The following is a 13,685-nucleotide window of genomic DNA, read 5'->3' on the forward strand; positions in this document are numbered from 1 at the left end:
TTTCCCCTTAAAAAGAGGAATCTCCCTTCTGGGTCTGTCAATCGGTCTGTTAACACAAACCTAATCCCCTTCGCTATCCCAATTGCTACCCCTCTGGCCCTTTTAGAGATGGTGTCGCCATAGTACCATATGGGGAAGTCAGGGGAATATAGCTTTATGTTTGATCCTAATGTAAGATGGGTTTCTTGTAAAAGGACAACATCTGACCTATACCTCTTTAGTTCCTTTAGTACCTTATGTCTCTTTGATGGACTATTGAGGCCTTTTACGTTATAAGATAGGCATTTAATTACCGGCATCTTGGTTGTTGGTTACAGTTTCTTCCGATTGTTTTGGTGAGATAGGATATCTTCCCCCCTCCCTCCCCTCCCTCTTCCCCCTCCCCTCTCCCCTCCCCTCCCTCCCACCCTCCCAATTTGGCCTATTTAAGACCTCTGAACCATTTTCCATATCCTGGTTCAGATTGCTCCGGGTGGGGTCCGGGGCCTCCCCCCCCCCATCCCGGTTTCTCCACCCGGGGCAGGGGGGGGGGGGCACAGGGCCCAGCCAAGGAACAGAAGGAAGGCCAAAAAACAAAAAGAGGTCAAAAAAGAAGAACAAGCAAAAAAAAAAAAAAAAGGAAAAAACCAGGGGCCTCAAAAAAAAAAAAAAAGGCCCACAAAGGGGCAGCTAGAAAAAATTTGAGGGAGAGAGGGGGGGGCGGAGCTTCCATTCTCCACTCCCCCCCTCTCCCTCCTCCTACTCCCAACCCGGTAAGTCAGGGACCCGAATCTCCAGTTTCCTACAGAATTCATTCAAGTCCTCAGGAAATCTCAATGTCGCGGATCTCCCATCTTTTGTTCCAATTAGGCAGGCAGGGAAACCCCAATTATACTTGATATTCGAGTCCATCATCTGTTTTAGGAGCGGTTTTAACAACCATCTCCTTGCCAAAGTTTCTGGGGCCACATCGGTGAATATCTGCAGGTCCGTCCCTTCAAACACTATCGGGGGTTGGCCCCTCAGCTTCTTCCAAACTGCCTCTTTTTCTTCATAAAATCGGAACCTTATTATGATATCTCTTGATCGCTCTGAGGTCGCTCTTTTCGGATTTCCTACTCGATGAACCCTTTCAATCCCGACTGGGTTCTCTACAGTTCTTTCCAATATTGGATTAAATATCTTCTGCGTTATTATCCTGAGGTCCTCGCCCCTTTTCTCTGGAATGGACCTTATCCTTAAATTTTGTCTCCGATTTCTATTTTCCTGATCCTCTAATTTATAGAGAATATGTCTTTGTTGTAGTTGGATCTGGTCCATCTGGGCTCTGAATGTGTTTGCTTCCTGTACCTGTTTCTCAATTTGTTCCTCTGCTGCTTCTATTCTGGATAGCATATGGCCAAAATCCGTCCGCAGGTTCTGTATTTCGCCTTTTATCGCGTTTTCCAGTTTTAACAGCATCTCTGCCATTTCTCCCTTGGAGGGGAATTGAGTGTCTGTACTTCGATCATCCATCCTGTTGCTTTCCAGTCCACTCCCTGTACTCCCTGTAGGTCCTTCCTCTATGGATGTTTCCCTGGAAGTATCACTCTGGGGTTTTTTATTTTCTGTCTTTTTTACTTTATTCACTTGTTGTTGCTTTGTTAATCCCTGGGAGCCGGAGGCACGCGGGCTTTCCCCTCTGGTCACAAATGGCCTTATTGAGCTTGTTGCTGTTATGTTACTTGGAGTAGTTGGGGGTCCCCCTTTTGTTGATCTACTCGTCATTCTGCTCATGTTAGTCTCCCTCCTTCTAATTCTCTTCCCCAGCTTGACCTCTTGTTTCCAACAATTTGACACCAGACTCAGTGTAGGGGTATAAACCAGTATGGTATACCGGGCGGAGTAGGACAAGAGGTTTTGAGGTGTTCCCCTTCTTTCCCTCTCCCTCCTCTTCCCTCCTCTTCCCTCCCCTTCTCTCCTCTTCTTTTAAGTATTTCTTTTAAGTATTTTCCAAATTTTAACCCAAGGTCCCTTTTATTTAATGTTTCTACACAAAGTGTCCAAGGGATTTATTTCTCCCCCCGTCTTCTTTATTTAAAGGGAAACCGTTGTTCCCCCCTTTTTTTTTTTATATATATAGGACCTTTCCCCAATTTATATGCTTATCAACGATTTCAACGATTTTAAAATACATAAATGTAATATCTATGTCTGCCAGGGGTATGATTAAACGGGGTTCACCTGACTACCGTTCAATATTAGGTCATTGAAGGGGGAGGACAGGTTAGCTTCAGATTTCCTTCCCTTTTCAGTCCTTTTCCTTTTTATTAGATGTCCTGAGAGAACAAAAAAGGGGGGGGGGGCCCTGGGAAAAGAAAAAAGAGCCGGGGGATGCCTAAGGGTTCCCCAAGGGGGAAATGACCTACAGTTATCCAGCGGTCAGCAGCCTAAAAGGGGGATGGGCCCACCCTTAGGATAGTACCCCTAGGCAAGGAAAAAAAAAAAGAGATATATATATACACATACATATATTTATGCCGGTCTTGCCTGTTCTAACTTTTCCAGTTATGGTATATATAGTCCCATTCGGTCAGTTAATGTGTCCTTGTCCACCTCTTTTATTAAGGGTCATTTAAAACAACTAGTTGTCTCTAGGTTCCCAATTGCCTCCACTATTGATCCTCCTTTCTCGTGTGGTTAATTATTCTGTGTTATACCAAGCAATGCAGGGCTCATTATCCTTATATAACTTATGTAACTTATATCAACATTCCTGGCATTTGTTAGAAGCAGCATATCGTATTCAAAAAGCAAAGCAAAGTATCTCTCCCTTCACAGTGAGTTCACATAAGTTACTGTTCACTGACCTTCTGGGTCTTTTTCAACAATATCGATCACGATACAGAGTGTACCTCTCATTTTTGACCCGCTGGGATAAAGGGTGCAGGAGAGATCCAGCTGAGCTCAGCATGTCGGCTGGTTCAACATACTCACGTCTGTGCGGGTTTAATGACCTGACGGGAGTCGATGCGAGCAGCAAGTGCCGTCCTCCCGCTACTTACACTGCTTCCTATGCCCTCTCCAGCTTCCCTGCATGGGCAGCGGAGCGGGTTGATTCCTCGCTATGTTCTTTTGGTGATGTGCAGTGTTGTTTTTGCGTCAAACATATCTTTTGGAATTATTGCAAAAAAGTTCTACCTTGGTTTCATCAGACCAGAACACATTTTCGTACATGCTTTTGGGAGACTTCAGATGTGTTTTTGCAAAAATTTTCTTGGTAAGGAAAGGCTTCCGTCTTGCCACTCTACTCCATAGCCCAGACATATGAAGAATACAGGGGATTGTTGTCACATGTACCACACAGCCAGTACTTGCCAGATATTCCTGCAGATCCTTTAATGTTGCTGTAGGCCTCTTGGCAGCCTCCCTGACCAGTTTTCTTTTCGTCTTTTCATCAATTTTGGAGGGACGTCCAGTTCTTGGTGATGTCACCGTTGTGCCATATTTTCTCCACTTGATGAGGATGGTCTTCACTGTGTTCCATGGAATATCTAATGACTTGGAAATTCCTTTGTACCCTTCTCCTGATTGATACCGTCTAACATTGAGATCCCTCTGATGATTTGGAAGCTCTCTGAGGATCGTGGCTTTTGCTGTAGGATGTGACTAAGAAAATGTCAGGAAAGACCTACTAGAAGAGCTGAACTTTATTTGGGATTAATCAGAGGCACTTTAAATGATGGCAGGTGTGTACTGACTCCTATTTAACATGGGTTTGGGTGTGATTGCTAAATTCTGAACACAGCTACATCCCCAGTTATAAGAGGGTGTGCACACTTATGCAACCACATTATTTTAGTTTTTTATTGTTACCCCCCCCCCCCCCCAACAAAAAAAAATTGGTTTGTTTTTCAATTGAGTTGTACAGTTTATAGGTCTTATTAAAGGTGGAAAACGTTCTGAAATTGTTTCTTTGTCTAATTTATTTTACATTGCAGAAACCTGACATTTTAACGGGGGTGTAGACTTTTTATATCCACTGCAGTGGCGGCTGGTGCTCAAAATTTTTGGGGTGGCGCAAACGAAAAAACAAAACAAAAAAAACAATTGCAGCCTCACTGTACCTATCAATTGTTACCACTGTGCCATGCCATGAAATGCAGTCACTGTGCCATCAAAACGCAGCCACCGTTCCATGCCATCAAAACACAGCCACTGTGCCATACCATCAAACGCAGCTACTGTGCCATCAATTGTCACCACTATGCCATCAAACACAGCCACTGTGCCCCCAATTGTCGCCACTGTGCCCCCAATTGTCGCCACTGTGCCCCCAATTGTCGCCACTGTGCCCCCAATTGTCGCCACTGTGCCCCCAATTGTCGCCACTGTGCCCCCACTTGTCGCCACTGTGCCCCCACTTGTCGCCACTGTGCCCCCACTTGTCGCCACTGTGCCCCCACTTGTCGCCACCGTGCCCAGTACCCCTCCCCCCCGGCACTTACCTTTATGGCTTCCACGTCCCTCGATGTCCCTCGTCCCGCCCTCGATGACGCTTTAGCCAATCAGGTTACCTGATTGGCTGAGACGCCTGTCAGTCTTATCCTCGGACGCACGGCCGGTACGTCCCGAGGATGAGCTTCAGGAAGCCGACTACAGCCTCAGGGCTGTACTCGGACAGCCTACCAGGGCCGCTGGCCCTGATAGGCACTTCCACACAGCCAGTCAGCTGCCGCTATTCAGCTGACCGGCGCTCAACATCCGGCCAGCTGAATAGTGGGCGGCAGCGGCGGAAAAATACAGATTTATACAGTGTATGAATCTGTATATTTTACTGGCTGTGAGCGAGCCAGAGGGGGCGGCGCTCCTGCGTCCCTATGGACGCACCGCCACTGATCCACTGTATATGTAGCCTCAGCTTCACATGAATAGTTCAGCAGCGCTCGACCTGTCTCTATTTTGTATCAGGTGTGAGACGGGAAAGTCCTGTCTCACTGCTAGAACACAGCACTGTATACTACGGGCAGCTTGGGCTATATACAGTTCATTCAGAGCACCCAGCAAGCACACCTTTCAGTGCAGTAAATTGTTAATTTGGGCCAGCTTGGCCTGAACAAACCTTTTAACCACTTCAATACCGGGCACTTTCACCCCTTCCTGTCCCGGACAATTTTCAACTTTCAGCGCTGTTGCACTTTGACAATTGTACACTGTACACAAACTACAAACCACATATTTTTTTTCATTTTCTTCCCACAAATAGAGCTTTCTTTTGGTGGTGTTTGATCACCTCTGCGGTTTTTATTTTTTGCGCTAAAAAACAGACTAAATAAGACCCAAATTTAGGAAAAATAAAACAGTTTTTCTCAGTTTGTCATAAAACTTTGTTTTCCCCCTTCACTGATGGGCACTGATGAGGAGGCACTGATATGTAGAATTGATAGGCACTGATATGCAGCACTGACAGGCAGCCCTGATGGGCACTAACAGGCAGCACTGATGGGTGGTACTGATTGGCACTGATGGGCAGCAATGATGATGAGGTACTGATGTGTTACTGCTGGGCACTGGCACTTTGGTGGGCTCTGATTGGCACTATGGTGGGCACTGGCAGCCTTTTATTATAGGGACACTGCTGGGCACTTATTGGCATGTGATTGGCACATCTGATAATCAATGTGCTGATCATCAGCACAAACCCCTCCCTCTGACGGGGAGAGCTGCAGATTGGCTCTCCCTGTCAGCGCGAACCAAGGAATGCCATTTACCGGCACTTCCTGGTTCACGCGATGATCAGCTGTGATTGGTCACAGCTGATCACGTGGTAAGAAGCCTCTGAACGGAGATGCGGCGTGTCAGACTGACACGCCGCACTCGCCGCGCTGCGTGCCCCCAGGGGCGCGCTCCGGCATGTTATCCTGCTGGACGTCATATGATGCCCAGTCAGGATAACAGAACCACTTCCCGGACATCAATATGTTATTGACCGGGCGGGAAGTGGTTAAAGGGACATTAAATATGTAAGACCTTAACCATACGCTTCCCATCACCCTCCTTCCTTGTCACCCAATTTGGGCTTCTGTGACTTCTAGAGTAAGAAGTCAAACAGCATCTGGTTGGATTTATAGACAGGTACCCGAGAAAAGTATTTTCTGAATATTTTTGTGTTTGTAGGTTCATGACAATCAGCTGTCGGAACTTCCCAGAGAGATCGGGGAGCTGGTGAACCTTCAAAGGCTGAATATCAGGTATGGCCTCCTCAGTAATTCTGCTCTTATTATAGGTTGCTATCGGCTTCAATCTGTAATATGAAGGGACATACATGTGTGATAGGAGACCCTACAATACAGTGTAAGGCTCCATTCACACCTAGGCGTTTTAACGCCTGAAGCCCGACGCTATTGCAGCCTAAAATACGCTGGAGGGATGATTTAACATTGTTCTCTATGGAGATGGTTCACATCTCCACGCCGAAACGCCGTACGCCTGAAGCTCAAAACAAGTCCCTGACCCTTTTTTTCAGGTGGCTTCGGCGTTCGGCTTAGCCGACAATGTGTAAATCGCCCCTCCAGCGAAAACCGTGGTAAAAAACGCTGCGTTTTGTCGCGGAAAATTGCGGTAAAAAAAACGCCGCAATTTGTCGCGGCAAATCGCGGTACAAAACGCTGCGCTAAGGTGTGAATGCAGCCTTAGTGTACAGCCGCGTTTCGAGAATGACACAAATATACATTTTCACAAAGTCTTCTGCTTCAGTGTTTTTTTTGGATCTTTTTGTCAGATGTTCCTATGATATACTGAATTATAATTACAAGCATTCCCCCCTACTGATCAGAAAACCCTAACGATACAAACTGTACACAGGAATATAATTATAACAACAGACATATACTATAATAATAATTCAGAGCTCTGACCTTCTAGGTCAGACTTGCCGTCTCCTAGCTCAAAAAACTACAATATACATTATCATAAGTATAAACACAGAACACCTTCAGACAATAGCAGAGTTAATTAGCACAAACAGCAATGGATGAAAGACCTACTTACAGTAAACACATTATGGCAGGGCTCGACAATTTTTTTGTGAGCTGGCGCCATCTGGTGGTGGCCGTTGGTATTACAAGTTAAGCATTACAAGTTAAACAGCAATTCTAATGTAATTTTTCACTATTTTTCACTGCCATCTTCTTCCCTCTAATTAGAACCCCCAAACATTATATATATTTTTTATCCTAACACCCTAGAGAATAAAATGGCGTTCGTTGCAATACTTTCTGTCACGCCGTATTTGCGCAGCGGTCTTACAAGCGCACTTTTTTGGGAAAAAAATTACACTTTTTTTTAATAAAAAAATAAGATAACAGTAAAGTTATCCCCATTTTTTTTTAATATTATGAAAGATAATGTTACGCCAAGTAAATTCATACCCAACATGTCACGCTTCAAAATTGCGTCCGCTCGTGGAATGCCGACAAACTTTTACCCTTTAAAATCTTCATAAGCGACGTTTAAAAAAATCTACAGGTTGCATGTTTTGAGTTACAGAGGAGGACTAGGGCTAGAATTATTGCTCTCGCTCTACCAATCGCGGTGATACCTCACATGTGTGGTTTGAACACCGTTTACATATGCGGGCGCTGCTCACGTATGTGTTCGCTTCTGCGCGCAAGCTCATCGGGACGGGGTGCGTTTTCTGGCTCCTAACTTTTTTAGCTGGCTCCTAGATTCCAAGCAAATTTGTCAACCCCTGGGTTATGGCAGAATCCCAAGCTGGCAGAGACCATCATGGCCTTTTTATTAGTTTCCTTTTGCATTACAGGCAGTCCCCGAGTTACGAACGGGTTAGGGACTGTAGGTTCGTTCTTAAGTCGAATATGTTCGTAATTCAGAACAGCATGGGCAGAACGGCAGATACGTTGTTTTCCCATGTTCCGTCGAATGTGCCCGCCGTCGAAAAGTGGCCACGCAGCCTCCCGTTCATAAGTAGGAATAGGGCTGGGAAAGAAATTGGTTTGAATTGAGTTGCAAGGGCATCGATTTTTTTTTTTTTCCATAGGTCGGCGCTCCGCGGACTTGGCCGAAGCCTCGCCTAAAAATCCTCGCTCGCGGCCTTTTCCCAGGATCGCGGCGAGCAGGATTTTTTAGGCGAGGCCGCGGCTTGGCCCTAGTCCGCTGCCTTTTCCCAGGCCAGACGCATTTTTCCAGGATCAGGGCGGGCAGGGTTTTTTAGACGAGGCCGCGGCTTTGGCCTAGTCCGCTGCCTTTTCCCAGGATCGCAGCGGACAAGGCCGGGGCCTCGCCTAAAAAATCCTGCCCGCAGCTCACCACGCCCTTTTCCCAGGATCACAGCGAGCTGTGGGCAGGGTTTTTTAGGCGAAACCGCGGCTTCGGCCTAGTCCGCTGCCTTTTCCCAGGATCGAGGTGGACTAGGCCGAAGACGTGGCCTCGCCTGAAAACTTAGGACTGGCGCGGTGTCCATGGAGAAAAAATAACTTGATTCGTATCGTGAATCAAGTTTTTTTTTTTTGCCTGAAATCGTCGTTCGCAAGTCCGATGTTTGTAACTCTGGGGCTCCCTGTACATAACGGAATATCTTCCCAAATGCTTTGCACCTCTCTCAAATGCCATGGCCCGTAGTCGGTAGGCAAGCGGCTAGAATTCAGTCCCCTCCAAAAGCCTCTGTCCCGGGTGGGTCTATCACATCACTGACAACACCACACTGACGGCACCACATCGGCACCGCTGTCTAAATCAGTGAGGATCACCCAGGCGAACATAAAAATTACCTTGCAGTGTCATGTGACCCACCTTTACGACTTTAGGAAAGGTAGCTATAAAATTAATCACAAATGTAAAATGCAGCCATTAATTAACCACTTAAGCCCCGGACCAATATGCTGGCTAAAGACCCAAGGTGTTTTTACAGTTCGGGACTGCGTCGCTTTAACAGACAATTGCGCGGTCGTGCGACGTGGCTCCCAAACAAAATTGGCGTCCTTTTTTCCCCACAAATAGAGCTTTCTTTTGGTGGTATTTGATCACATCTGCGGTTTTTAGTTTTTGCGCTATAAACAAAAATAGAGCGACAATTTTGAAAAAAATTCAATATTTTTTACTTTTTGCTATAATAAATATCCCCCAAAAACATATATCATTTTTTTTCCCTCAGTTTAGGCCGATACGTATTCTTCTACCTATTTTTGGTAAAAAAAAATCGCAATAATCGTTTATCGGTTGGTTTGCGCAAAATTTATAGCGTTTACAAAATAGGGGATAGTTTTATTGCATTTTTTTATTTTTTATTTTTTTTTTACTACTAATGGTGGCGATCAGCGATTTTTTTCGTGACTGCGACATTATGGCGGACACTTCGGACAATTTTGACACATTTTTGGGACCATTGTCATTTTCACAGCAAAAAATGCATTTAAATTGCATTCTTTATTGTGAAAATGACAGTTGCAGTTTGGGAGTTAAACACAGGGGGCGCTGTAGGAGTTAGGGTTCACTTTGTGAGTGTTTACAACTGTAGGGGGGTGTGGCTGTAGGTGTGACGTCATCGATCGTGTCTCCCCTATAAAGGGGATGACGCGATCGATACGCCGCCACAGTGAAGCACGGGGAAGCCGTGTTTACACACGGCTCTCCCCGTTCTTCAGCTCCGGGGACCGATCGCCGCACTCGAGCGGCGATCGGGTCCACGGGACCCGCAGTCCCGGAGCTTCGGGTCGCGGGAGCGCGCCGCGGGCGCGCGCCCGCGGCTGGGTACAAGTACAGGACGTATATATACGTGCTTGTGCCCAGCCGTGCCATTCTGCCGACGTATATGTGCAGGAGGCGGTCCGGAAGTGGTTAAAGCCAATATGGTGGTTGGGAGGGGGGGTGGTTTTTGGGTACATGGGTGGTGTAATGCAGAGCTCTAAGATGGTGTTGAGGCTTTTTAAAAAGTTTTGATTTTTTTTTTTTCTTCTTTATTTTATATCTGTCTTGTCTGTATTTCTTTCTAACAAAGTCACAATAAGTTGAAGAGTCTTCCAGAAGAACTGGCCCAGCTGCAGAACCTCAAGAATCTTCTTCTTCACCACAACCAGTTGGAGGAGGTTCCCAACACCATGGGAAGGCTGACCGCTCTGGAGGAATTGGTAAGCCGTTTTCGTGATGGAAAGGCGATCAGTTAAAGCCCAACTCCGGGACAATTTTTTATTTTTTCCATACAGTGGGTGTGGCTGTGCGTTTACTGCACGGGTCAGCCGATCCTCTGGAAAATGGCGCTCCCCCTAGGTCCAGCAGTGGACTTTCCAGCGTTCTTGAATAGTGGACTGTTCCTGATGTCCTCACACCCAGAGTAGGCTCCATAGACCAGGAATAGTTCACTATTCAAGACCGCTGGAGAGTGGGGGTGCCTGACCGGTCTTGTGTGGTAGGATCAGGTAAGTATATTTCCGTTCTCCTCTCCCCTCTAAGCAAAAAAAAGAGCGACAATTTTGAAAAAAAACACTATTTTTTTCCTTTTTGCTATAATAAATATCCCCCAAAATAAATAAATATATATATAAAAAAAATGTTTCTCTTTCGTTCATAGACGGACACAGCCTTCTTTGACATTAGGGTTATGCTTCTTCCGACCTGGTAGGAAGAAGCATAACCCTAATGTCAAAGAAGGCTGTGTCCGTCTATGAACGCAGAGAAATGGATTTTACGGTGAGTACAAAAATCCTATTTTTCCTCAGTTTAGACGATACGTATTCTTCTACATATTTTTGGTAAAAAAAATCGCAATAAGCTTTCATTGATTGGTATGCACAAAAGTTATAGCGCCTACAAAACAGGGGATAGAATTATGACATTTTTTTTATATATTTATTTATTGGAAATGGCGGCGAACTTATGATTTTTATCGTGACTGCGACATTACAGCGGACACATCGGACACTTTTAATGCTATTTTGGGACCATTGTCATTTATAGAGCGATTAGTGCTATAAAAATGCACTGATTACTGTGTAAATGACACTGGGAAGGGGGTTAACCACTAGGGGTCGAGGAAGGGGTTAAGTGTGTCCTAGGGAGTGAGTAGGGGGGGTGGGCTACAGTGACACGACAGTGATCGCTGCTCCCGATCACAGGGAACAGTAGATCGCTGTCCTGTCACTAGGCAGAACAGGGAAATTCCTTGTTTACAAAGGCATCTCCCCGTTCTGCCTCTCCGTGACACGATCGCGGTCCGCCAGAAAACATCGAGTTCACGGGGTTTGCAGGCACGGTCACGGAGAGTCGCGCATGGCTTCTTAAAGGGGACCTACGGGTACGTCCATTTGCTCACCGCTGCCATTCTACTGACGTATATCGGCGTGCACCGGTCGGCAAGGCACAATCCACATTTAAGTCCGTTTCATGTTACAACCATATTTAGGGTGTAATATGAAGCACCATCGCATACAGCGGGGATATGCAATTAGCCGACCTCCAGCTGTTGCAGAACTACAAATCCCATGAGGCATAGCAAGGCTCTGACAGCCACGAGCATGACACCCAGAGGCAGAGGCATGATGGGATTTGTAGTTTTGTAACATCTGGAGGTCCGCTAATTGCATATCCCTGGCATACAGTAACCCCAATCTGCCCGCTCTTCCTCCCCACCTGAATTGTGGGGTGCATCATACTGGGAAATCCTGTTTTATGTTATTTATTTATTTTATTTAGTGTGGCTTTGCGTGGTTCCGCCTGCGTTGTAATCTGGGCAGTTCTGCGGGTTCAGTGATTACACTGCCTGATATTCAGCCACCCAGTAGAGGGATAATCTACAAATGTGTACTTGTAGACCACTCCTGAGAATAAGAACACAAAAAAAAGTTGCATCCAATGTTTCTTTAATGCAACGATAAACACTTACTGGAAATGCTCTTCGGTTCCCTTTAACACGTCAAATTTATTGCAGGACCTCTCCAACAACAGCCTGAGGAGCGTTTCCAGCTGTCTTGGTGACCTCACTTACCTCACCCGGCTAAACGTGTCCAACAACAAGCTGAAGGCCCTTCCACCAGAGATCAGCCGCATGAAGAGTAAGACGGTCTCTTCTTATAATCTGATATAGATGTTATTTATTAATTGCATAAGTCTCACTGAGCACACAGGATGGAGATCAGACACAACATGATGGCAAAGGTGTATTATTTTATAGGGCTGTGCAAATTAACTTTTAATTAATCGATTAATCTTTAAATTTTTTGATCGATCAAAATCTTTTTGATCGATTAAAATTCTTTTGATTGGTACTCGCCTCTCCGCCGGCTTCTGGGTCTTCAGGGAGTTCCGTCGGAGATCCAGTAACGTCACGGACACCGGCGGGGCTTGTCGTGTCCATCTGAAGGGCTCCTTTGCTGTGCCTTCATATCTGCATGCCGGGGGGGGGACCTTACTATCTGCCACACGCAACGGCTGTTACACTTCCCCTATCAACCTGGGATTCTACAGCCATCCACTGGGAGTTGTGATAGTTCCCTTCATGGGACATCTACATGCCAACGGACTGATGGTAACCCCTCCTCATCTGGATTCAGCAGTGGTATCATTGTACACATTTTTATACCAGTATCATACTTGGCTACATGTTTTTATGACTGCTTTTGCTACCGTTTGGTATTACTCACACCATTTTTACAGTTTATGTAGCTACATCGATTTTATCTCCAGTGCAATATTTATTTGGTTACCTACTTGTAGACTATAAAAGTTTTAATGTTATTCCCATCGAGCGCCGCCTTTGTGTGTTTTTTTGTATCCTGCTATCCATTTTTCCAGTGGTTGGGAATCAGCCTGCAAGGAGGAGATCAGCTAAAAGTGGTTGGATCTGTATGTGCGTTATAATTAATCGAAATTAGTCGATTAATCGATTAAAAAACAAAACGATTAATCGAACAGAAACATTTTGATCAGTAACAGCCCTATTATTTTTTATTTTTAAGCAAATCATCAAAGAGAAAGGACTTGTGGATGAATGCAGTACTTACACTGCAGTTAGAGAATATCCCTCTCACTGGGATCTAAAGTGGTAGTAAACCTCAGACATGAAATATGAACAAAGCACATCCCTCTATAGCATGGATCCTCAAACTACGGCCCTCCAGCTGTTGTAGAACTACACATCCCATGAGGCTTTGTAACACACTGACATTCACAGACATGACTAGGCATGATGGGAATTGTAGTTCCTGAACAACTGGATGGCCGTAGTTTGAAGACCCATGCTCTATAGTGTCTACTTGTCTCAACCCAAGCACTAAGACCCCTTTCAAACTGGGGTGTTTTTCAGGCGCTTTAGCGCTGAAAATAGTCTCTGCTAAGCACTTGAAAATTGCCTCACATTCATTCCAGTGTGACTTTTCACACTGGGGCGGTGCGCTTGCGGGACGGGAAAAAAAGTCCTGCAAGCAGCATCTTTGGGGCGGGTTAGAAGCTCTCCCAAAATGCCCCTGCCCATTGGAATGAATGGGCAGTGCTTTAAAGGCGATTTGAATGCACCACAAAACGGGAGTTTTTAGAGAGGAAGTAAAGCCTCTGTAAAAAAAAATAATACACCCTGCAAGACAAAGGCATAATGAGCTAGTATGCATGGCATACTAGCTCATTATAAAGTACTTTCCTTAGGTCGAAGCCCCCGCAGCCATCCTCGTTCGCCTCCTCCGTCGCCGCCATCTCCACCGGAGTGACTTTCGGGTATCGCG

At 45.7% G+C, this 13,685-nt stretch overlaps 1 protein-coding gene across 1 annotated transcript in view; it reads left to right on the forward strand.

Annotated features, from left to right (window-relative positions):
* LRRC40 (leucine rich repeat containing 40) overlaps positions 1-13,685 on the forward strand; it is a 52,588-nt gene that overhangs the window by 10,729 nt on the left and 28,174 nt on the right. Inside the window, exons 3-5 of the mRNA XM_040360717.1 lie at positions 6,136-6,209; positions 9,974-10,103; positions 11,900-12,023. Of these exons, the coding sequence (XP_040216651.1) occupies positions 6,136-6,209; positions 9,974-10,103; positions 11,900-12,023 (328 nt within the window). The remainder of the gene's footprint in view (positions 1-6,135; positions 6,210-9,973; positions 10,104-11,899; positions 12,024-13,685) is intronic.

This window comes from Rana temporaria, chromosome 7 (assembly GCF_905171775.1).
Source record: "Rana temporaria chromosome 7, aRanTem1.1, whole genome shotgun sequence".
Classification (NCBI taxonomy): Eukaryota; Metazoa; Chordata; class Amphibia; order Anura; family Ranidae; genus Rana; species Rana temporaria.